This window comes from Dermochelys coriacea, chromosome 15, assembly GCF_009764565.3.
Source record: "Dermochelys coriacea isolate rDerCor1 chromosome 15, rDerCor1.pri.v4, whole genome shotgun sequence".
NCBI lineage: Eukaryota > Metazoa > Chordata > Testudines > Dermochelyidae > Dermochelys > Dermochelys coriacea.
The window spans coordinates 19200281-19225196 of NC_050082.1; the positions used below are offsets into that span (position 1 = coordinate 19200281).

Sequence of the window (24916 nt, forward strand, 5' to 3'; positions counted from 1 at the left end):
GAACAGAGGTGTACGTACCGCAGGTCAGAATTAATTTGCACTGATATATAACTAGTCAGGAAAAGTTGTGCAACATATTTGGTTACCATATTTGGTTCAAGTCACTTGCCATTACTAAGCATGGAATTCATTCAAAGAACTTTAATATTTTGTTTAATTAAAACAGGAAAGTGTTTTTTTATGCACAAACTATAAATTCTTTGGACAAAAGCCAAGTTCCAAGTTAAGGTTGTTTCTCCTCTCATTATTTTTTTGAATGTAGGTATTACATGATAACTTATAAATTAAAATTACTCTATGATACATAATCATTTTTGATAAGCTAACATGCTTCCAGCAACAATTCCAAACTTCTGTGGGTTTAGGCTAGAACTTAACTATTTTGTGTGGGGGACTTGAATACTGACATGAACTTGGTCAGTGAGAAAACAAGTGTATTTTCCTTCAAAGCCCTAATTCTTTTCCCCTCAATTAAATTACCTCTGTTCTTAAAATACATGCTTCCAACTATATGCTCAAACCAACCTTCAGTTTCAATCTTCACATAGCAAAATTACAATTCACTCAGAATCTTCATTAAAAAGTCTGCTCTATTACTTCAATCAGAAAATTTAAGGTATTTCTAAGGTATAATTTAAGGTAGAATCTAATACATTGGTATCCAATTCCCACAACTTAATTTAGTGTTTTATTCCAAACTATTAAACAATAGATTTCTTACCTCATCATTGATAACCTCAGATTGTTCTTCCTCTTCCTCCTCCTCAAGGTCCAAGTCATTTTGCCTAAGGTATGCTTGTAATGGAACACAGTGTTTCTTCTTAAAAGCTAAGAAGTCCATCATATTCCCTTGAAGATGTTGCAAGAAAAATAGTTCAATCAAATATTCCTTAAAAGTCTCCCTCAGAATCTCCATCTGTTTGTGGTGATGATCCAAACACTGCTTTCTCATCTGAGCAGCTTCTTGGGTGGCAGGTGGAATCTCCTCCAATTTTTTAGGTTGTTTTTTCACTCCTGTACTTACCGTAGGAGTAAGAGGAAGATTAGACAGACCCTGTGGTACAGTGGCTCGTGAAGGGCTTGTAGGAGGGGGTGGTGAGGTCATTCCAAAAGCAGGTGGTCCTCCAACTCCAGCTATTAATCCACCAGAAGCCCTATCAAATCCTATGGGTCTGCTCAACTGCTGCCCTTGAAGTGCTTGCTGCTGCTGCATGAGCTGCCCTTGAATAATATTGCTGATTTGCGGTGGCAAGTTAGTAGTTGTAATATGACCTGGGCTAGTCAAAGATTGCATGTTTGCTCCACTAGCTACAGGACTTTGAGGTCCAAGATGATGAATGGTGCCACCAGTCTGTGAATGAGGTTGTGAAAGCCTGCGTTCTCGTACAGTTGCAGGTGCGCCAGAAGATGGAATTTGTACCTGTGCTGTAGTTCCTTGAGCAATTTGTGCAATTCCAGATCCTTCTTGATATACAAAGTGTCCACCATTTGAAGGGCTCAGACTGATCTGTCGCACAAGCAAACTAGCATCTACAAATCCTCTAGTAGGGCTCTGGCTGCACATACCCAAGGCAGAACCTGGAGTGCCTGCCCGAACATTTGGGAGTGACTGCACTGGTACAGGACTGGGTTGTGTAGGGCTTTGAGACTGAACCTGCTGGGGCAATGGTGAAGTAACTTGAATATACGATGGAGAGCCATGCTCAAACCTCCTTTGCTGAGGGCTAAACTGAAAATTTGGTGATGTTGGATTTGGTATTGGCAAAGGGGTAAGTGTTATCTGTTGGGTTCCTGATGCTACCGGTCCAACGTTCTGCAGTGTGATGTTCACATTCTGCCCAGCTACCGGACTTCTACTCATTATAAATTGCTGTATTTGGTAACTGGGGGACTGTGGGGCAGATGGGCTTGCAGAAGGAGCAAATGAAGTTGCAGGGGACTGCGGTAAGTTTGTCTGCGGCTCTTCTCCCTCACTACCTGTGAAGGATCTGGACCTCTGGAGCTGACGCTGAGCATTCTGAGGACCGTTCCCATGGTGCATTTTCACCTTTTTTGTTTTTTAAAGTAAATTCTAAAGAAATGCATAAAAACAGAAATTTAGTGAAGCTAACTTTTTTGGGGGTAACTGAATGTTAGAAGATATACATTTCAGTAAGAATTTAGAAGTTTTTCTGCCTCAAAATTAGGAGCATATTCTACCTTTATAGTTAATTAAAATAATAACCTTCATGCAATCATTCAAAATATGGATGGTCTGAAACACAACCACCACAACTATATTTACTACCTGATTTAACCTCTGATACGCTTCTCTAACCGCCGAAGACATTCTGGAATAACCCACAGCAAGATGGTATTAGAAGGGATACGTTCCCCTTTTGACCAACCAAGCTGAGATGAAAGTTAAAAGGCCGCTTTCTCCTTCCACTTGCTGTGGAATACCCACAAGAAATGTAGAAATCCAAAGAAATTTTTTAAACATATCTAATTTGGCTCAACAACATTATCTAAAATGAAAAATGTTCTGCTTTTCAAGTTATTTGGCATTCTAGTGTAGTACAATCTCACTAATGTGCACGGACAGGGAGACCGATTGCCAAAGACTGGGCACTGCAAATTAGCAGGAGAATCAAAAGAAAGCTAATATTTTTAAAAAAACCTACCTTGCTCATTTATTTTGAAAACTGCAGTTCCATTTTTAATACTTCACTGCATACAAATATGTGGGTCTATAGTATGCCATACCTCTTCACTCCCCCATTTCTTGTCATGGTTGCTGGCTAGTTTAAATCTAAACTCCTAGGAACAAGGAGTTGTTATATTAATTTGTCTGTCAAACACTAATCACGTAGGGCAATCTACAAATAAGTGAAAATGCAATCAACCCTCGATAATGAGACCTCATCAGCACACCCCGCTATTAACCTCCCGGCTGAAAAGCGGGAAGGGCGATTACCCTTTGAAGCATGGGCATGAGCGGTGCTCCCCTAGCTTGAGTTACTTCAGGCCAGTGAATCCCGATTTGTCAGAACTCCCAGTTTTAACGGGTTGCACGCGGCCCCACGCCCGGACAGAAACCGAGACCTGTCCGTAGAGACCGGTCCGGGATGTCCCCGCGCCTCGCAGAGCAGGCGAGTGTGTTCACGGCCCGTCCCCCGCCCCCCTCAGCAGCGGCCGCCGCCGGTGCAAAGCGGGAGGATGCTGCTCAGCGGGGAGCCGTGGGCGGGGGGGGGGGGGGAGAGGAGAGCCTGACTTTCCCTTTGCACTTAACTCCTAACGGCGCCGGGAATTCCCAGGAACCCTCCTCCCCGGTCCCCCCCCGCGGCGGGGCAGGAGCAGAGACCAAGGCCCGCTCCGCAGCCTCCCCCCGCGGGTGGGACGGGTGCCCCGGAGCCAGGGCCCGGCCGCAGCCCCGGGCCTGCTCGGCTCTGCGGACGGAGCAGGGCGGAGGGGAGCCCAGCACCCCCGGCGGGGACCCACTTACCCAGGAGCCGGGGCCGCACTTTCCCTTCCCTCCTCACAGGAAGCTGGGGACCGTCACGGGGGGGGGGGGGGGGGGGAGACACATCCGCTACGGGCGCTGATAGGAGACAAACGGCGAATTCCGTTTCTGTACCGAGACTCCCTCACTGCGTATGCGCAGTGGCTCGAACCGAACAGCGGGAGCGGCAGGGTTGCGCTAGGGGTAGGATGTGTCCCCCCCCCCGCGTGACAGTCCCCAGCTTCCTGGGAGGAGGGAAGGGAAAGTGCGGCCCCGGCTCCTGCGGTAAGTGGGTCCCCGCCGGGGGTGCCGGGCTCCCCTGCGCCCATCCCACGCGCGGGGGGAGGCTCCGGAGCGGGCTTTGGTCTCTGCTCCTGCCCCGCCGCGGGGGACGGGGCTTACTGGGAATTCCCGGGGCCCTTTAAAAAATGGAGCCTACAGTTCTTGTGGATATTCCACAGCAAGTGGAAGGAGAAAGCGGCCTTTTAACTTTCATCTCAGCTTGGTTGGTCAAAAGGGGAACATATCCCTTCTAATACCAGCTTGCTGTGGGTTATTCCAGACTGCCTTAGGCGGCTAGACTCAAATGTATATCTTCTAACAATCAGTTACCCCCAAAAAATGTTAGCTTCACCAAATTTCTGTTTTTATGCATTTCTTTAGAATTTACTTTAAAAAACAAAAAAGGTGAAAATGCACCATGGGAACGGTCCTCAGAATGCTCAGCGTCAGCTCCAGAGGTCCAGATCCTTCACAGGTAGTGAGGGAGAAGAGCCGCAGACAAACTTACCGCAGTCCCCTGCGACTTCATTTGCTCCTTCTGCAAGCCCATCTGCCCCACAGTCCCCCAGTTACCAAATACAGCAATTTATAATGAGTAGAAGTCCGGTAGCTGGGCAGAATGTGAACATCACACTGCAGAACGTTGGACCGGTAGCATCAGGAACCCAACAGATAACACTTACCCCTTTGCCAATACCAAATCCAACATCACCAAATTTTCAGTTTAGCCCTCAGCAAAGGAGGTTTGAGCATGGCTCTCCATCATATATTCAAGTTACTTCACCATTGCCCCAGCAGGTTCAGTCTCAAAGCCCTACACAACCCAGTCCTGTACCAGTGCAGTCACTCCCAAATGTTCGGGCAGGCACTCCAGGTTCTGCCTTGGGTATGTGCAGCCAGAGCCCTACTAGAGGATTTGTAGATGCTAGTTTGCTTGTGCGACAGATCAGTCTGAGCCCTTCAAATGGTGGACACTTTGTATATCAAGAAGGATCTGGAATTGCACAAATTGCTCAAGGAACTACAGCACAGGTACAAATTCCATCTTCTGGCGCACCTGCAACTGTACGAGAACGCAGGCTTTCACAACCTCATTCACAGACTGGTGGCACCATTCATCATCTTGGACCTCAAAGTCCTGTAGCTAGTGGAGCAAACATGCAATCTTTGACTAGCCCAGGTCATATTACAACTACTAACTTGCCACCGCAAATCAGCAATATTATTCAAGGGCAGCTCATGCAGCAGCAGCAAGCACTTCAAGGGCAGCTGTTGAGCAGACCCATAGGATTTGATAGGGTTTCTGGTAGATTAATAGCTGCAGCTGGAGGACCCAACTCCGCAGGCCCGCTCCGCAGCTTCCCCCTGCGCATGGGACGGGTGCAGGGCGGAGGGGAGCCTGGCACCTCCACTCTGGCACCCCCGGCGGGGACCCACTTACCCCAGGAGCTGGGGCCGCACTTTCCCTTCCCTCCTCACAGGAAGCTGGGGACTGTCACCGGGGATGAGGTGACACATCCCTTATGGGTGCTGATAGGAGACAAACCATGAGTTCCGTTCCTGTACGGTGACTCCCTCACTACGTATGCGCAATGGCTCGAACCAAACAATGGGAGCAGCAGGATTGCGCTAGGGGTAAGGGACAGGTCGCCCCATATGCGTGACCTGTCTTTGGCATACTAGGGAGGACTGCCAGGGACCGGGACCATCATCCTTACTAATCACATCACCCGCTCAGAGTAACTGGAGTGAGAGAGCAGGGCAGGGACACAACACAGAGAGCAGTGGGGCGGGAGAGGATCCCCTCAGGATGGAGCTCAGTGTAGGGCACGTTAGCAAGCCCTGGGAGACTTTCTACACAGACCTCATACTCACCCTCCAGAGGCATTCAAAGCAAGGCCACCCAAGCCATGTGCTGGGGATGTCCACAGGGGGTCAGAGGGGAAAGAATCTTAACCCAGGCCACACACTTTGTTAACAGCGTACATGGGAACATGAGACATGCACAGAGGTGAAAGTTAGTCGGTATGGTCCAGTACGCCTTGCCGGACCAGACTGGCTTCCCTGCTGGTGATTTAAAGGGCCCGGTGCTCCTGCCACTGCGGGGAGCTCCTGGCCCTTTATATCACCTCCGGAGCTCTGGCAGTGGGGCTTTAAAGGGCCTGGGGCTCCCCGCAATGGCAGGAGCACAGGGCCCTTTAAATCCCCGCCTGAGCCTGGCTGCCAGAGCCCCAGCAGGGATTTAAAGGGCTCGGAGCTCTGCAGCAGCTGGAGCCCCAGGCCCTTTCATTTGCCCCGGGGCTCTCAGCCGCCTCTGCAGCTGGTAGCTCCAGGGTGATTTAAAGGCCCCAGGGCTCCCAGCCAGAGCCCCAGGGCCTTTAAATCACCTCTTCTAGCTGAGGCCATGCCTCTTCCCATTGAGGCCATGCCACTGCTCAGGACTCCGGCATACCGCTAAGTCCTTTAAGTTACTTTCACCCCTGGACATGCACAAAGAAACAGGACAGAAAGAAGGCAATTTATATAAAAAGAAAGGACACTTTATTGTTCAACTTACACTCAGTTTCGGCAGTATGTCAGTGTTCACTGAATTCCTACTTTACAGCACTAAAGATTCATCTAAAAATTTAGTTTGCATTTTGTTTCCATACACCTAACAGGACAACTATTCAGTTCAGTAGATCTAACAAAAAAACAAAAAAAACCAACAGCAGTTTTCATTGTTATGCATTCCATTTAGTGCAACACTCTACTAGTAAAATGTACTTCTGTTTAAAGAATAACTGGCTATTATTTGCAAAAAGATCAGACTAACACGGCTGCTACTCTGAAACCTGGCTATTATTTGATATTGTTCTGGAGACAATAGTCTAGCACAATGATGAACACGTTGATTACACCTTTGTCTCTGTAATTTAGTTGTTCACTGCTTTGGTACAAAAGGATGGTCATTTTCTGTCAGCAGAAAGCATTTCATTTTAACAGACCTTTTATCTGTACATTACAATTAATGTATTTTCAATGTTGAGTACATTTTTCTTTTTTCAGATTTCAGTAATAACTTCTCTTGCATTTATGTCTGTAAAAAAGTGAAAAGAAAAGGAGTACTTGTGGCACCTTAGAGACTAACAAATTTATTAGAGCATAAGCTTTATTAGAGCATATGCTTTCATTAAGCATGCATCCGATGAAGTGAGCTGTAGCTCACGAAAGCTTATGCTCTAATAAATTTGTTAGTCTCTAAGGTGCCACAAGTACTCCTTTTCTTTTTGCGAATACAGACTAACACGGCTGCTACTCTGAAACCTGTAAAAAAGTGCTCAGTCTTCATTTGGAAAATAAAATGTGGACAATCTGCAGATTTTATTGTCATGGTTTAGAAAATATAAAATACTGTGCTTTTCTGCTTATTCTAATGTAATCATTAGTTCAACAAGGTTTCATAGATACTTTCACAGTATGAAAGTATATAACCTCCTGTGCACTTTTACTTGCTAATTTTGGTTAAGACTGCTGAGTTCTGTACATCTGGAGTTAGTGATTGGAGAGAGACTATTATCAGGACCTGTTCCTCTATTGATTTCTGGGGGATCACCTGAACTGTAGCCATTGCTGCAGAAATCATTTAGGCGTGGTGACCAGCAGGTGGTGACTGGGACACTGCCGCAGTTTGTGACTGAGCCTGAACCTAAATTATAGATGAAGATAAGTTACTAACTGATTGTACATTTTACACAGTCAAAAATGTGAAACAAAGGTAGGAAATGGCAGAAACTCTGGAGAAGCCAGAGACTAAGAATAAAACTGGAAATCAGGAGAATGAAATGCTGTTCCCAAACATGATACTGATTTACTGTGTGGTTTGGGGCAAATCACTTAATTTCTCTGTAATTAGTTTTGCCATTTATAAAATAGGGGAAATGAGACCAAGATTCTTGGAGTTAATAAGGATAATATTATTTTGCCCTTATGTAGCACATATCTGGGGATTTCAAAAATCACCTTACAAACATTAATTCTCAGAAAACGCCTGTGAGATGAGTAGTGCTTTCATTTTACAGATAAGATACTCATAGAAAGATTGATTTGCTCCAGGTTACAGAACAGACAGACAGTGGCAGAGCTGACAGCAGAACCTTGGAAAACCCAATTTTAAAAAAATCCTTAACAGGTCACTTAAAGGAGAAGATCATCTCTAGTACCTGGCCTACCAACAAGCAAAGTAGTAGTCATGCAAAACTGTCAAAACAACACTGAAAAGCATATATCATTTGAATGAGACAGCAGGCAAAGGTGCTTACCTTTTCTACACAGTAGCTTGGCCTTGAACCATCTGGGAATGAATGGCTCTGTTGCTGAGCTACTTGATGTGTAAATTTTGGAAACTGATGGACATGTACATCCAGTGTTTGGGCTCCTGCAAATCGGCAGTAAAATAAGGTGCAACTGTTAGTATTTAGAATGTAACACACATTTATTCTAAGAATATCATCAAAATGTCTACCTTTTCCTATTATATTTCTATCTAACCATATATATTATTAAGATAAAATTTATTTTCGGACAGGATTTGACAAAAGTCCACTTCCAATGGCAAACAGGACATTTTTCTAGTCTTGCCTAAAAATTCCAGTATGCAAAATTAGACACATTCTAGAAATATAAAAATAAATGGAAAGACATCAATTATTGTGCATCATGAATATTACTACAACTTACAAAGTTAGGTTGCAACCAAATATATTGTTTAAAAGGGTGCTTTCAATAAGAGAGGTTTCAGAGTAGCAGCCGTGTTAGTCTGTATTCGCAAAAAGAAAAGGAGTATTTGTGGCACCTTAGAGACTAACAAATTTATTAGAGCATAAGCTTTCGTGAGCTATGTGAGCTATGTGAGCTTTAGCTCACGAAAGCTTATGCTCTAATAAATTTGTTAGTCTCTAAGGTGCCACAAGTACTCCTTTTCTTTTTTCAGTAAGAGAGTCTTCTAAAAGCACCAAAAAAGTAGGAAAAATATTAGTCTATGTTATAAATTTAGTAACCTAATTTAAAAACCTTTAAAATTTAAGTGTCAAAGTGGTTCTGAAGTCCAATTAATTTAATAAATTGGAATAAATTTATAAGATTGCCTCTGAGTGAGATTTCTTTGTACCTGCTGCTTTCTGTGGATGCCCAATAGCAATGCTAATCTCAGTGACAGAGATCTCAGTAAGAGGGAGTGTTGCAGCTCCTGCAGATGGTACAATTGTTGGAGGAACAGACATCACTGGAAGATTTGCCTGAGGAACTTGTGCTGTCTGAGGTGTTTGAACCTGGATCTGTCCTTGTGCTTGAAGCTGGGAAGCAGAAACAAGAACCTGAGCAGCAAGGAATCAGGATCATGTACAGACAAAGAATATTAGTTGTTTTTCACTAGATCTTTGCAACATGACAATTATATGTTCAGAAACTGAATATAAAAGCTTTATCTAATCCACTGGAATCATTTTACATCTAGCTCTGTTGTGTTTGGGACCTTTTTTTTTTTTTTTTAAATATGGTACACTTGAGGTTTGTAACAGTGGTGCTAGTTATGGTTACAGTGAGGGCTGTTCCAGGCCCAAATGCTGTGACTGCAGTGAGCTGCTAATGTTGCAGTTCTTGCTGACAGGTCAGTTGCACTTTCTATTCTGTACTAACATTTAATTTTTTTCCCCCACTTCTGCTGCACATACGATTTGTGCAAAGGTTTTCAGGTTCTGAGATAAGATTTCATTCAATTATGGTTCTATATCCTATTTAATTTAAATAATAAAAATACTTTGCTCTTCTATAGTGCCTTCCATCAGAAGTTCTCAAAGCTCTTTACAGGTAATACTCACATCCCCTTGCTTAAAGGTAAATAAGTAATAATATCCTCATGCCATGGATGGGTAAGCTGAGATTCTAAATTGCTCTGGTGACTTGCCCTAAATATCACAGTGAGGGGCTGAGTTATAAAGAGAATTTTAGGAATCCGGGCATCTTGTCTCCTGTTCTAACCATTAGAGCACATTTAATGAGCTATACTCAAACACTGTACATCTTCAGATGAAGTGGGAAAGTACAGTTTTCTGAACAGCAGAGGACTTACTGAAAGAAAGTGCGTAATGCCAGTCAACAGTGAACCTTGTGACTAAGAAGGGAGAAATGTTGATTAACTTAGAAGCATCATGTTCATCATGTAGAAACATCATGAAAGCAGGCAAAGGAGGGCACATTCTCAGAAGTTCAGCGAGGAAAGAACAAAACCTCCAGCTCCACCCTTCCAGGCAAAATCAAGCTGGGGGGGGGGGGGTCTTGAAAATCTGGTCACCAGAAGCATCAAACCGGCATGAATGCTCATGGTTTAAAACCATATAAACTACAAACAGTACAACAAAAATTTCCCACCAATTCCTTTTCTGTTGGTGAAGAATTACTAAGAAAAGGATTGGAGACATGTTTTTCTTAAAACATCCCTTCCTTGTGAGAGCTTTCCTACACTTTTTATTTGGACTGGAGACTAAGGCTACATCTACACTACAAGCTAATGGCATGATTCCCCTGCTCACATACACGCACTCACACTAGCTCTCATTCAGCTAGTGAAAGTATATATAGCAGTGTACTTTGTGCCTAGTACAAACACTAGTAGGTATGTACTCATCACAGCTAAGCTGTGTCTCCACTGCTGCTACCAGTGCTACTGCAGCGACAGTGCTATTTACATTCACACTAGCTCAATGAGAGCTCACGAGTATGTGTACAAGCCCAGGAATCACACTCCTAGCTTGTAGTGAAGATGTACCCGAAGTATGTACCTGGGACTGAATCCGTGGGACTTGCACCTCAACTGCTTCTGTGTCCTGCTGCCCAGGAAGCTGGAAATGGACAGGTGTGACTGTTTTACTAGAAAGCTGAACTTCTGTTGGCTTGGCTGTAAAAGGAAAAATATAGAAGACAATCTCTCATCAGAATGTAAATGGACATTCTTCCCCTCCCATCTTCTTTTACTTAATAATTTGAAAATGACTAACACTTAAAATGCAAGTTTCTAGCAGTTTTATTTTCAGCAGCAGAATGTGAAAAAAACAGAGGTTACCTGACATAATCTGAGCCATTAAGGACGTTTGGGTCAGCCATGTTGTCAGACTGGTGGTTACTATTGATGATGCTGCCACAGACATTCCTGCTTGAGAACCCTGAGTAGATGTTACAGTCACTAATTCTGTTGGAGCAGTGGATACTGCAGCTGTTTGTACCTGAGCTGTACTTGTACCTCCTGAAGCCTGGAAAGTGTTACACAAAGTACCATGGTCAATTTATTCTAGAATACAAGGTTTTTTTTTTAAAATATACAATACTAAGCATGATGTTTGACACATATGCCTAGAGCCTGAGATAGACACAGTGAACAAGTATGAATGAATGAATATATAAGTACATTTGATGTGTTCTTTGTGCTGAATGACATTTTCCATATAACAAAATCTAGCATGGGATAAAGACACAGGAATCTTGTCCATATTAATTGTTTGACACCAATTTATACCTTTGAACAGCAAGGCTGTAATATTTAAGAGTTCAGAAGTGAAGGACAATATTTATCAGAATTTTCAATGGAAAATGCTAATTTTCTAATGCAGGTGGCCTGTGACTGATCCTGCCAAAGGTTAACTAAAAGAATGTACACCATCTCCAACCATGGGGATTTTAGAGAACTCAAGACTGTGTACTCTGTTAGGCCGGGAACAATTAGCTGAACATTTCAAAGCTTTTTCAAAATGATATTGCTACACACAACAGCAAAAATGGATTGCTTCTGTACTGTTTCATAGATTTTAAATTTTCACTTAAAAAAGGGTACTGTTCATGGACTGTGTCTAATAACTACATTTTAAGAGTTTTATAAAGTAAATGTTTTTAAATTAACATTAGTGTTTCATTCACTTATCTCTTTTCCTATCATGTTGGATGTATCCCTGAGCGGTGGAGATTAAAACCCTCACAAGGGACTAGATTGGATGATCTAATAGGCACTTCTGCACATCTAACTGATTTGATCCGAGTTTAGAGCATCAACTTTCTCAGTTTAAGTGAAGACAAATGCACCTTTCTCGCCCAATCTGCTCATGCAACACAACACAAAGGGCCTAATCCTGCAATCAGATTTGCTAGCACAGACTCCTGCAGCTATGTGGCATGCCACTGAAGTCAATTGAACTCTGTAAGGCCATGGGGATCAAGGCTTGCTAATCCAGTTGCAGGACCGGGACCTAGTGCGTATCTCTGCACATATTAATATTTAGTGGAAATATCCAAATTTCAGCTTTAGAGATATTTAGTTTTAACTAATCCTGCCAGGTTGGCTACCACAATCTTTACTACTAACTGTGGCTGTTGCACCATCAGTTGTTCCTGTGGCTGAAGCTGGGCTTCTGCTTGCTGTTCAGCTAGCTGCTGAATTTAGAGTTGTCAAGCACACTGCTGCTGAGGCTGTGGGCCTGTCTGCTGTTCAGTCAAAGCCTAAAACAATAGGAGGTTGGGGAAATATTAATTGTTGCTACCTTTTTTTCTTTTGCATTATAATACTATTTATTTGCTACAGCTCTTCACTGTAAAAATCCTGCTTTCTCCTACTAAAGCTTGCAAAAGATATATCCTGAAATGGGACATTAGTTGTATGTACCAAAAATTAGATCAGGGGAGTTTGAATGACTTCATAAAAATATTGCAATACAACATGGTGCCTTTCTGCTTCTGATCTGGTATAATTTTGTGGGCATTTTAAAAGCCACAAAGTCTGAAAAAGAAATGGATCTGGAATTAACATAGGTAGAAGAAATGATGATACCTTTGATCTACTGGCAAATGGGGTTTAAATACTAACTCACCCAGACAACTATCCAATGCCACGCACAGATGAACTCTTAGAGAAACTGGGACAGGCCCAGTTCATCTCTACCTTGGACTTAACTCAAGGGGTACTGGTAGGTACCACTAGATAAATCCACCAAGGAAAGGTCAGCCTTCACCACACGTCAGGCTGTATGCATTTAATGTACTCCCTTTCGGGCTGCACCCGCCACCTTCCAAAGACTAGTAGATGGTCTCCTAGCGGGATTAGGAGAATATGCAGTCGCCTACCTTGACGATGTGGCCATATTTTCGGATTCCTGGGCAGAACACCTGGAACATCTACAAAAAGTCTCCGAGTGCATAAGGGAGGCAGGGCTAACTTAAGGCTAAGAAATGTCAAATAGGCCTAAACAGAGTGACTTACCTTGGACACCAGGTGGGTCAAGGAACTATCAACCCCCTACAGGCCAAACTGGATGCTATCCAAAAGTGGCCTGTCCCAAAATCAAAGAAACAGGTCCAATCCTCCTTAGGCTTAGGCAGTTATTACAGGCGATTTGTACCGCAATACAGCCAAATCGCCGCCCCACTGACAGACCTAACCAAAAAAACCAGCCAAATGCCATTCAGTGGACCGAAGAGTGTCAGAAGACCTTTAACCAGCTTAAAGCGACATTCATGTCTGACCCTGTACTAAGGACCCCAGACTTTGACAAACCGTTCCTAGTAACCACAGATGCGTCCGAGCGTGGTGTGGGAGCAGTTTTAATGCAGGAAGGACGGATCAAGAATTCCACCCTGTAGTGTTTCTCAGCAAGCAGCTGTCTGAGAGGGAAAGCAACTGGTCAGTCAGTGAAAAAGAATGTTACACCAAGCCACTGACTTTCCTGTTGAAAGATCCAGTGTGGATAGCTTTGAGAAGGTCTCAGATGGAGCGAAAGCTGTTAAAGTTAAACAGTCCTATAACCAAGTGGCTGTGTTTGGCCAGCTTGTTGGGGAGACAAGGCTGTTGAGAAAGGACTGTCTCCATGCTAGTTCTGCATCCGATGAAGTGAGCTATAGCTCACGAAAGCTTATGCTCAAATAAATTTGTTAGTCTCTAAGGTGCCACAAGTCCTCCTTTTCTTTTTGCGAATACAGACTAACACGGCTGCTACTCTGAAACATGCTAGTTCTGTAAGTGAACACTATGTGGCCCAGGTCAAGATAGGAGCTTTTAACCAAAAAAGTCCGAATTGCAGCCCTCCAGACTGGAGCGCTGGGAGAAGACCAGATCCCAGTTTGACCCCCCTTGATTTTGGGATGGCAGAAGGGCACGGGCTGCATAAACCTTCCCATATGCGGCATGTGAGTGCTATCAACCACCCCCGACCTAAGGGAGGGCATGAAACTGGAAGGGCCTGGTGTAACTCCTATCAAGGAATGGGAGAGATGCTAGGGCATCCATGGGAACATTGGTGAGTTTGAACTTCCCCAGGTCACCGGCTAAAGTGACCCCGCTCAGTTCGGTCTTGAAGAGGGGAGAGATGTGATGAAGCGGGACTGTTCTTAATGTTTCCTCTGAATATTGTGGGGATGCCTCAGTTTCCCCTATGCAGTTCTTAAGTATCTAGGTGGTGGGATAAGGGTGTATGATAGTTGCAGAGCCTTGGAGGGCAGATGTGTGCAGGGATCTGGACACAGAGAATGGCCAACACCCTGTTTCCTGGCAACTGATGGCCTGGCCCTTCCCCCCTGCAAGGTGAGAGCTAAAGGGTTGGAGAACAAAGGAATCACTCCTGGCCCGGGAAAGGGACAAAGCCCAGAGGAGGAGGGGCTGGAGAGACTTTTCAGTTGGGGGCTGGCTGGGGACGAGGAGTGAAGTGCAGACATGGTTGTCTTCCACTGAATGCATCCGATGAAGTGAGCTGTAGCTCACGAAAGCTTATGCTCAAATAAATTTGTTAGTCTCTAAGGTGCCACAAGTACTCCTTTTCTTTTTGCGAATACAGACTAACACGGCTGCTACTCTGAAATGTGGTTGTCTGGCTCTTGCCCCCCAAAATGGACCCAGCTGAGGGGTCCTGCTCTCTGCACCTACAAGCTCTGTTTTAGATCATGTTCCTGTCGTCTAATAAACCTCTGTTTTGCTGACTGGCTGAGAGTCACGTCTGACTGCGCAGTTGGGATGCAGGACCCTCTATCTTCCCCAGGACCCCGCGTGGGCTGACTCGCTGTGGGAAGCACACGGAGGGGCAGAGGATGCTGAATGCTCTGAGGTCAGACCCAGGAAGGTGGAAGCTATGTGTCCTGAAGACAGGCTGCTCACAGAAAGGAGACTTCCCCAGAGTCCTGACTGGCTTCATGGGGAGCAGTTCCAGAGCAGCGCCTGGGGGCTCCGTGACAACTGGTGGGATAAGTGTGTATGATCATTGCAGAGCCCTAGAGGGCAAGTGTGTGCAGGGGTCTGGACACAGAGAATGGCGTTTCCTAGCAACTGATGGCCTGGCCCTTCCCCCCTGCAAGGTGAGAGCTAAAGGGTTGAAGACAAAGAGATCAAATGACCTCCTGGCCCGGGAAAGGGACAAAGCCCAGGGGAATTAACATAGGTAGAAGAAATGCTGATACCTTTGATCTACTGGCAAATGGGGTTTAAATAATCTACACTGCTATAAAATGATTTTGAAATATCCATGAAAAATATGAATTTTCCCCAACCCATTTAAATGTTGCTTGTACAAATAATACATACATAAGGCACATGATGACATTACAGAATAAAGCAAACTTAGAGTGAGAAAACGTACCTTTTGCTCTTTTGACAGACTCTGTACAGCAGAATGCAGTGTGAATCATGGAGGATGGCTTGTCATAGTTATTTCTACTGGAAGTAAATATGATATAGTTTAAATAGCTGATTTTTGAAAGGCTCTATAAAAACCTCCAGGAACAGAAAATCTTGCATCATGACTAATAGCTTGTGAATAAGAAAAGATTTGAGAACTGAGAATTAGGTCCTCTCTCCCTTTACTACTTAATTCTATCACTTCTGGGCCCTAGACTTTGGGGTTATCTACACACTTGCACAAGTTTAGTTAAACTAGTTTAGTTAAAGCAGTGCGAACACAAGTAGACATACTCTATTGCAGAGGCCCCCAAACTGTGGGGTGCGCCCCCGTATGGGGGCTCAGAGGAATGTTTGGGGGGGAGACGTGGGAGGTATGGACCAGGCCAGCCCCCACAGCAGACAGGGAGGGAACACCACCCAGCCCTGCTCCACTCTCAGCTCTGGCTCCATCCCCAGCAATGGCCCCCAACTGCAGCTCTCCATCCGACCCCAGCCCCTATCCCCAGACTCACCCCCACCTGCGGCCCGTTTACCATGTCCATGCTCCTGGTTCTGGGGGGATGCAGACATGGGTAAGGGAGGGGCATTACCCTGAAAAGTTTGGGCACCACTGCTCTATTGGTTTAAAACTGGTTATATCAGTTTACCTTGCCCTGAACCTATATAAAAGAGGTTTAAATCTACTTAAGAGCTTGTCTAGATGAACGGTTAGTGTGCAGCAAGCTGGAGTGAAAAACTACAGCATGCCAGCCTGTTGCAGACTAAGGGCTTGTCTACACTTGAAACGCTACAGCAGCACAGCTGCAGCTGTTCTGCTGTAGTGCTTCAGTGTATACATTACCGATACCAATGGGATGGGTTCTCCCATTAGCAAAAGTAATCCACCCCACTCCCCCGAGAAGCTGTAGCCAAATTAATGGAAGAATTCTTCCATCAATCTAGCGCTGTCTATGGCAGGGGTTAGGTCAGTTTAACTACAGAGCTCACTGGTGTACTTTTCACAACTCTGAGGAACACAGCTGGATCAACCTAACTTTTAGTGTAGACCACGCCTAATTCTTGGTGTGACCCTGCATGATTTATCCTACTGATGCATGCTAGAAGTTCCCTGGTGCGCTTTATACACTGCTATTTGAAACAGCAATAGGTCAAATGTACTAGGAATCGTCTAGAGTGCAGGGACCATGCAGTCAGTGCACAGCAGGCTGGAGCAATGTAGATTTACATACACACACACAGAGTTTGTCCAGACATGCCTTAAGAGTGTCCATACACAAAGTATCAAAAAAAAAATCCACACCTTTAGTTAAACTGATGCATCTGTGTGCATAGACTAGGCTTTGATGTCTACAAGGTTCAAAAGAAACGACAGTAGACTAGTTTCGGACTGGAGTTCAGATTTACACCCTAATCCTGATCTATATCCTGCCCATCATGTTCCCGTTCTCCCTTCCTATCAAACATAAAAGTGAAAATCAGACATTGTTTTTGGATGTCCTAAAAATAATTGATCCAGGTTGCCAAAATACAGCCTCGATGTAACAATGAGGGTTCTCCAATAACCTTGTTTTACAACAATTCAGACTTCCTCCTCTCTTGATGAGCAGAAGTTGTAAGACTGTGGCTCTCAAGTAACAGTCATGCTATAGCGTGTGCAGAGACCCTGGAAAGCCTTGGAAGGAATTCTGTCTGACCCAAACACACTGCAGCAACAATTCTGCCACCCTTTCAACAGATGCAACATGCACTCCAGTCCTTGCCTGGCTAGTTCTGATGGCTAGATATCCTTTTCAGAGTAGCTAGATGTGTGAAATGCCCAGTTTATATCAATAGCCTTTAAATATGAAATATGAAGATAACAATGTTCATGTTTAAACTGTCAACTATTTCACTGCTGATCATTTTAGCTGAACCAAAGTATAGTGCTTATCCCACAGTCTTAAAATTGCCTCTCATGCTTCTGCATGTGCCAAAAGACCCAGTAGTCCCGACCCATCTAACAAAACTTCCCACTTCCCTTTTCACTGTTGTTCTACACTGTCCTCAGTTATACCTGTTGTACTCCATAGTTCAGATTTTGGCCTCGCTAAGGTTAGAGCAACCCCAGTTACACCACAATGGGTTGGCATTCTGTAAAGAAGTGCCAATTGCTTTCCAGTAAGCAGGATATTAACTTTTGTTTAATCTCTGCACAGGGGGTCCGTAGAGCAACAAGGAGGCAGGCCTGGGAAATGAAGGCCCAATCAGACTAAGGAAATAGAGGAAACTCTAAAAATAGCTAACTTGATAATTAGAAGGAAGACAGAGGGTTGCACATACATCTGGGAAAGTGCTGGGCTATAACCCAAGCTGGGGTTGCTTTCTGGTTAAGTAAAACCATTTACTTTTAACCCCAGAGCACTCACTTTCTCAAGAGAAAACTTGCTGACTGAAAAGTTTCTGTTGATGACCCAACAGATTGGCATAGCTCAGACTATCACCCAAGGCTTTGCAATTAATTTGATGCCAGTGAGGTGATGTTAGGGTACTTCAAAAAAATTCTGTTTCATTACCACACAGGAAGTTATTTTCAAATGTTTCCAAAGGTTAGGACATAAAAGAAAGAGACAAAATTCTACCAGAGCCATAATGTCAGCCAATTCCTCTAACTGTGACGGAGCCTTAATACTTCTTGGACAGCATAACTCTGAAATTACTTCAGTTCCGGACTCAATTCTTGCCTCTTGTGCGTATTTTCCAAGATCCTCTTTTCTCTGTTCAACGCTAAGAGCCTTTTGAAAATATTAAAAACATTATAAGAAAAAATAGAGTGTGTGATTGTAATAAAAAGTTACATTGGAATTGGACTTCTCTCAATTTTAGAAAAGTAAACACTTATGAGAATTTCAGAGTAGCAGCCATGTTAGTCTGTATTCGCAAAAAGAAAAGGAGAACTTGTGGCACCTTAGAGACTAACAAATTTATTTGAGCATAAGCTTTCGTGAGCTACAGCTCACTTCATCGAATGCATTTGGTGGAATGTTAGCTGAATATAAAGCCATTTTTCATTTGAGTCAATGAACAAAGCTAGGAATAGGGCAACAGCACAACTGCAGAAATAAAGACCTGGTGATGTGCACAAACAATCATGATAGTTTTCTCATCATTGATCTCTTTATTTTCTTTATTATCTCAGATTTCAAAAATCACCACACAATTGTTTAGCAGATGTGCTAAAATTAAACAAAAATGAGAACACATGGTGTGCCCTCATCCATAAAAAAAAAAAAATTCTATGATGGTTAGAGCTTTTACTTCAACTAAGAATTGGGATCAGATTTTAGTAATACAAATCAATGATATACTACAGAATGAACAGTTCCAAAGCTTTATTCTCTGAAGTGCTCACTGTAATCATTTAGTTCATTCTTTAAATTTAATCTTAGAAAGATTACCAATAGATCTGTAAAAAGAAAAGTAGTACTTGTGGCATCTGATGAAGTGAGCTGTAGCTCACGAAAACTTATGCTCAAATAAATGTTAGTCTCTAAGATGCCACAAATACTCCTTTTCTTTTTGTGAATACAGACTAACCAGGCTGCTACTCTGAAACCTGTCAACAGATCTGTGTGTAACACTCAGGCATATATCATTACAGTATTTAAATGAAAAAATAATGAGGAGTACTTGTGGCACCTTAGAGACTAACACATTTATTTGGGCATAAACTTTCGGGGGGCTAAAACCCACTTCATTGGATGCATGCAGTGGAAAATACAGTAGGAAGACACACACACACACACAACATGAAAAAATGGGTGTTGCCATGCCAACTGTAACAAGACCAATTAACTAAGGTGGGCTATTATCAGCAGGAGAAAAAAAAAAAAAACCTTTTGTAGTGATAATCAGGATGGCCCATTTCAAACAGTTGACAAGAAGGTGAGAAGAAAAGGAGTACTTGTGGCACCTTAGAGACTAACAAATTTATTAGAGCATAAGCTTTCGTGAGCTACAGCTCACTTCATCGGATGCATCGGATGAAGTGAGCTGTAGCTCACGAAAGCTTATGCTCTAATAAATTTGTTAGTCTCTAAGGTGCCACAAGTACTCCTTTTCTTTTTGCGAATACAGACTAACACGGCTGCTACTCTGAAAGAAGGTGAGAGTAACAGTAGGGGGGAAAAATTAGCATGAGGAAATAGTTTTTACTTTGTGTAATGGCCCATCCACTCCCAGTCTTTATTCAAGCCTAATTTAAAGGTGTCCAGTTTGCAAATTAATTCTAATTCTGCAGTTTCTCGTTGGAGTCTGTTTCTGAAGTTTTTTTTGTTGGAGAATTGTGACTTTTAGGTCTGTAATTGAGTGACCAGGGAGGTCGAAGTGTTCTCTGACTGGTTTTTGAATGTTATAATCCTTGATGTCTGATTTGTGTCCATTTATTCTTTTGCGTAGAGATTGTCTGGTTTGGCCAATGTACATGGCAGAGGGGCATTGTTGGCACATAATGGCATATATCACATTGGTAGATATGCAGGTGAATGAGCCTCTTATGGTGTGATGATGTGATTAGGTCCTATGATGGTGTCCCTTGAATAGACAGGTGGACAGAGTAGGCAACAGGCTTTGTTGCAAGGATAGGTTCCTGGGTTAGTGTTTTTGTTGTTTGGTTGCTGGTGAGTATTTGCTTCAGGTTGGGGGGCTGTCTATAAGCGAGGACTGGCCTGTCTCCCAAGATCTGAGAGAGTGAGGGATCATCCTTCAGGATAGGTTGTAGATCTTTGATGATGCGCTGGAGAGGCTTAAGTTGGGAGCTGAAGGTGACAGCTAGTGGCATTCTGTTACTTTCTTTGTTGGGCCTGTTCTGGAGTAGGTGACTTCTGGGTATTCTTCTAGCTCTGTCAATCTGTTTCTTCACTTCAGCAGGTGGGTATTGTAGTTTTAAGATTTGTATTTAAATGATGATTTTGTTTAGTGGACCAAAATCTTTTCTAGGTGTGATTCATGTGGAATTTATATCTTAGGTTTTGTTTTGAGTTTCACACAAAAACTTCAGCCCAAATCACTGACTTTCATACAATTTCAGGTTACAGCCCTGCAAAACCCACTGAATTTAAATGGTTTTGATGCCAAAACAATAAAACCTTTGCTTCATCCCAAAACTCTGCCACAGTTCCCCTAAAAGAAGAATCTAAGCAAGTTTTTCAGCAAATCTGGCCAGAATCTGTGTGCGCATGAATGATGCCAGACATCATACTGATCCCTGAGGGACTACGTCTAAATTAAACTTTTTTTCATTCTTGATACAATTTCTACAAAAGTTAAAATACTGGGGTACAAGTAACCTGTCTAAACAGAAAAACACTTCAGTCGAAGTGAAGTCAGGTCATTAGTATTTCTGTTCCTCTCTCTTACCTCTGCAAAAAGCCGTGCAACTTTGGGCGAGATTGTTTCTGCCAGAGAAGGTTTCTCAGAAAGTACCACAAACTCCCCAGCTTTGACTCTGAAATCAAGGTCCTCTAACGAAGAATGTACTTCAAGTAACTCCTGAGCAGTTTGCTGAAAGTCAAAAAGGCATTTTGGATTCCCAATTATAATTAGAAAATTTGAAATGGCTGATTTTATCTTAAATCCACATTCTTGGTTCTTTCAGTAAACAGTCTGTCAGCGAAGGGAGAATTATAATGGCATTACCTATGAAAATTCTTAACACATAATACAAGATTATCTTAAAGTCATTAGGTTCTCAACTTGACCTGTCTTGACAATAGTATCATATGACAGATCTTGCCTTATGGAATGCAGAGGACATACAGGTTACCCTATTTCTTTCTACAGCCCATCTTGTGGGAAACAGGTGAGCACCTTTAAATGGGAGCCATTGCTGAAACAACTTATTTTTTGTCTAGCCTAACAATGTACCACCAGGAGATTAATTTTAAAAAATCACTCTACACAAATCTGAAAAAATTCTTCTGGATGAAATTTAACTCTAAATGTAAATAAATGTTTCTACATTCAGTTCATAGTTACTAACTGCTATAGAACAATCAATGTAGCTTTTAAACTAGCCTTGTAAAATCATCATGAAAATTTCCTAGGCAAGCACAAAATGTACTATGTTACAATAATAGTTTAATGTTATGTGCTTATGAAAAGATATTACTAGCCCCAGGCAAGAGGCTGCTCTTTAAGAGAGCAATGCTGCAAGGTGCACTGTTCCCTCTAAGCTGTGTGCGTGTGCGCATGCACACATATCCGAAATACCGTGCACACAAAAATTTGCACAGAAGAAATTTTTTGCGCGCACAGCCTGTCAAAAATTAAAGGGAACATTGGCAAAGTGTTGAGCACTTTGACAACAATCTAGTAAGGCTCTCAAACTTGCACTTAACTTTAATTTTTATGCATCTTCAATAGTACTACTCACATGCTTAAATATTTTGAAGTAACTGTGTTAAAAATGTCATAGGATAGTTATTTCCCTGAGCAGCTACTTCTTTAATCAAACAAACATTTAGTGCCATTTTTCAACAACATCTCTTCTATGGAATTTCCACTTACATGCCTATGGAACAAAACACCCAGTAAATACAACATGTACCATTAAAAGCATATTCTTCTGAAACTAAGCGTTTAACAGCTAACTTTCTTTATATTATAGCAGTGTCTAGCAGCACAAATTTAGTTCAGGGCTGTTACACATTTTCATTACAGACTTTGATTTTAAAAACTTCGAAGTTCTTTTACAAGTTCAAAAATCACTTTCAAAAGATGATATTTTCAAAATACAGGACAAAGTTTGGCATTAAAAAAAGCAACTTTACGTAAGAATAACTTCAAAGCATAAAGATGCTTGCAATGCATATCCCCAGTATGAAAAGTCCACAATCTATACCTCCTGTTGATCTCCCTGTCAGCGGAGATGACTGCTCTCTATAAATACATCAGAGGGATAAACACAAGAAAGAAAGAGGGAGTTATTTAAGATAAAGGCCAATGTTGGCACAAGAACAAATGGATATAAACGGGCTATCCAGAAGTTTAGGCTTGAAATTAGATGAAGGTTTCTAACCATCAGAAGAGTGAAGTTTTGGAACAACCTCTGTAACTTGAAGTCTTTAAATCAAGATTTGAGAATTTCACTAACTCAGCCAGAGGTCATGGACCTATTACAGGAGTGGGTGAGTGAGGTTTTTAATGTGAAGGTTGTCAGACTAGATCATGGATGATCTCTTTTGGTGGTAAATCTATGAAATTATGAGACTAGAGCCTCATGATCACAATAGACTTCAATCAGCAAGGACATTTATTGTCCATCACCATCAAGAGATTGTCAGGCATATTAACCGTAACAGTCAGAACAGAATACTGAGAAATACACACGGTTTAGAATATGAGAACAGAAAAATGGAAGAGGAAGACAGAGATACAATGATGGAAAAGAACAAGGTTTTAAGTTTCCCTTTAGTCTTAAGGGGGGAAAAAAAGTCTTCAGATGGAGAATATCCCAACATCAAAACGCAGATGTTTTATAATGGAACTGATTTTAGGTGAAGCAGCGTTCAGCCAACATTGAGCACTTTTGAAAACCCCACCCCAAAGCCATTGCTAGAAGCACTTCGGTCAGTCTAAGTATCTTTCCCCTTTTCAGTTTTACAATAGCTACACGGGGCTTCTAAACACTAGTGTCACCTGTATATGTGGATGTCTTTGTTTCTCCCAATTGTATCACACCATTCCTGAGCTTTTGCATGCATCAGTGGATCTAAATCAGTGTCACAGAACACAACGTTTGCCTGTACGTGACTGCCACTCATGGAAGGACTGTGGGAGGAAAGAATGGCACAGAAGATTCGCTTATCTCTCTTGAATCTTTTTATCAGCTCCTAAATGGGAAAAAGTTATAGTAACAACTCCAAACTGCTGTACATGAAATCTTTGAACTACGTTTTACTTCATCTTAAGAACAAGAACTTTATTATTTATTTCTGTGATCTAGGTCAAAGGTGTTTGAATCTTTTTGTTAATATTTTATAAATTGACACAAATAAATAATCCTAAATTAATTTACATATTATTCTGAAATGTTTTAAAATCAGGCTTCAGTTGATCAAATCTAAATGCTACAGCTCTTTGCAGTCATTCCATTTATCCTCCTAGAACACATCAGAAATATCTTCTTTTGTTGTTACATTATGCATATTTTCTTCTTGATTTCTCTTTTTACTTGCCCCGTACTGTGCAGATTGCTATGCTGCTTTAAGGCAAAATATTTTTTCTTGATGTTTTACACTGTATCTGGCTCAAAGCAAAATGATATATACGAGATGAAAAATGAAAAAGAAGAACTAACTATGTTATTGAGATTAATGTTTGCTCAAATTGTAGGCCCCAAAGGAAATGCAGAGTCCTACTGGGAGGGATATGAGCATATTTTTAATTTATCCTCAGGCAATGCCAGGGCACTATACAGGCAAAAAAGCCCCTGGAGTAAGGCTGAGGAAAAGCCAACAAACTTAAAAACACTCACCGTGCATTTACAGACAGTATAATCTCAAGCATTAAGTCAAGAATATTATTAAAACATAAGAGCTACTGTTCATCTGGGATAAAATGATTTAAGGCTCTCTACAAGAAATAATCATGAAGCAGGACGACTCAGGATATGCAGTCTTGGCAACTTCTCTTCTTTGACACCTAGCAATTTAATTGATCCGTTTTTACAAAATGTGTTTTCTGTGCTACTAACACTTAGTTGTTCTAGCCAAATACATAATAGGCCTATGGCACTGCCAAATAGGAAGACTTAATTTTTAAAGGTTTCAGAGTAGCAGCCGTGTTAATCGGTATCCGCAAAAACAAAAGCAGTACTTGTGGCACCTTAGAGACTAAAATTTATTTGAGCATAAGCTTTCATGAGCTACAGCTCACTTCATCAGATGCATACAGTGGAAAATATAGTGGAAAGATTTTATATACACAGAGAACATGAAACAATGGGTGTTACCATACAGACTGTAACAAGAGTGATCAGGAAAGGTGAGCTATTACCAACGGGGGGGGGAGGAGGGACGACAGATTTAGGCTTGAATAAAGATTGGGATTGTATGTGTCATTACACAAAACTATTTCCCCTTGTTTATTCCCCCCCTATTATTCTTGTCAACCGCTAGAAATGGCCCACCTTGATCATCACTACAAAAGGTCCCCCCCCAGCTGGTAATAGCTCACCTTTCCTGATCACTCTTGTTACAGTCTGTATGGTAACACCCATTGTTTCATGTTCTCTGTGTATATAAAATCTCCCCACTGTATTTTCCACTGTATGCAGCTGAAGAAGTGAGCTGTAGCTCACGAAAGCTTATGCTCAAATATATTTGTTAGTCTCTAAGGTGCCACAAGTACTCTTTTAATTTTTAAAAACATTAGAGTGCTGTTGTATAAATCTTCACTTGGGCTTTCTTCCTCCAGTTATACGAATTAGTAAT

At 42.3% G+C, this 24916-nt stretch overlaps 4 protein-coding genes and 1 non-coding gene across 12 annotated transcripts in view; 1 reads left to right on the plus strand and 4 right to left on the minus strand.

Moving 5' to 3' along the window:
* The window catches only part of EP400 (E1A binding protein p400), a 68523-nt gene extending 64870 nt beyond the window's left edge, over nucleotides 1–3653 (minus strand). For 5 of the 8 annotated variants that reach the window (XM_038373300.2, XM_038373295.2, XM_043498443.1 and 2 more), the window contains exons 1-3: nucleotides 3485–3577; nucleotides 2664–2799; nucleotides 722–2071 (exon numbers count right to left, since the gene is read on the minus strand). In XM_038373300.2, coding sequence (XP_038229228.1) covers nucleotides 722–2041 — 1320 coding nt within the window. In that variant the 5' untranslated portion in view covers nucleotides 2042–2071; nucleotides 2664–2799; nucleotides 3485–3577. Of the gene's footprint in view, nucleotides 1–721; nucleotides 2072–2663; nucleotides 2810–3484 lie in introns of those variants that run through there. The other 3 variants (XM_043498445.1, XM_043498444.1, XM_038373297.2) reach the window with 2 other exon arrangements.
* LOC119843776 (E1A-binding protein p400-like) lies at nucleotides 3639–5382 on the plus strand. Its single transcript, XM_043498446.1, has 3 exons — nucleotides 3639–3766; nucleotides 4145–5224; nucleotides 5255–5382. The coding sequence occupies exons 2-3, from the start codon at nucleotides 4175–4177 to the stop codon at nucleotides 5312–5314; spliced, it is 1110 nt and encodes a 369-aa protein (XP_043354381.1). The 5' UTR covers nucleotides 3639–3766; nucleotides 4145–4174; the 3' UTR covers nucleotides 5315–5382.
* Nucleotides 5383–6281: 899 nt separating this feature from the next.
* LOC122456843 (E1A-binding protein p400-like) lies at nucleotides 6282–18201 on the minus strand. Its single transcript, XM_043498447.1, has 9 exons — nucleotides 18065–18201; nucleotides 15406–15479; nucleotides 10863–11049; nucleotides 10582–10697; nucleotides 8913–9117; nucleotides 8065–8180; nucleotides 7070–7451; nucleotides 6598–6842; nucleotides 6282–6546 (listed from the first exon to the last, which is right to left on the minus strand). The coding sequence occupies exons 3-7, from the start codon at nucleotides 10945–10947 to the stop codon at nucleotides 7389–7391; spliced, it is 585 nt and encodes a 194-aa protein (XP_043354382.1). The 5' UTR covers nucleotides 10948–11049; nucleotides 15406–15479; nucleotides 18065–18201; the 3' UTR covers nucleotides 6282–6546; nucleotides 6598–6842; nucleotides 7070–7388.
* Nucleotides 18202–21859: 3658 nt separating this feature from the next.
* Nucleotides 21860–24916, minus strand: part of LOC119843598 (E1A-binding protein p400) — a 33736-nt gene continuing 30679 nt past the window's right edge. Inside the window, 3 exon segments of the mRNA XM_043498374.1 lie at nucleotides 21860–21937; nucleotides 21939–21993; nucleotides 23121–23314. Coding sequence (XP_043354309.1) covers nucleotides 21860–21937; nucleotides 21939–21993; nucleotides 23121–23314 — 327 coding nt within the window.
* LOC119843995 lies at nucleotides 23797–23933 on the minus strand. Its single transcript, XR_005289123.1, has one exon. It is a non-coding gene; the product is annotated as a small nucleolar RNA SNORA49 (small nucleolar RNA).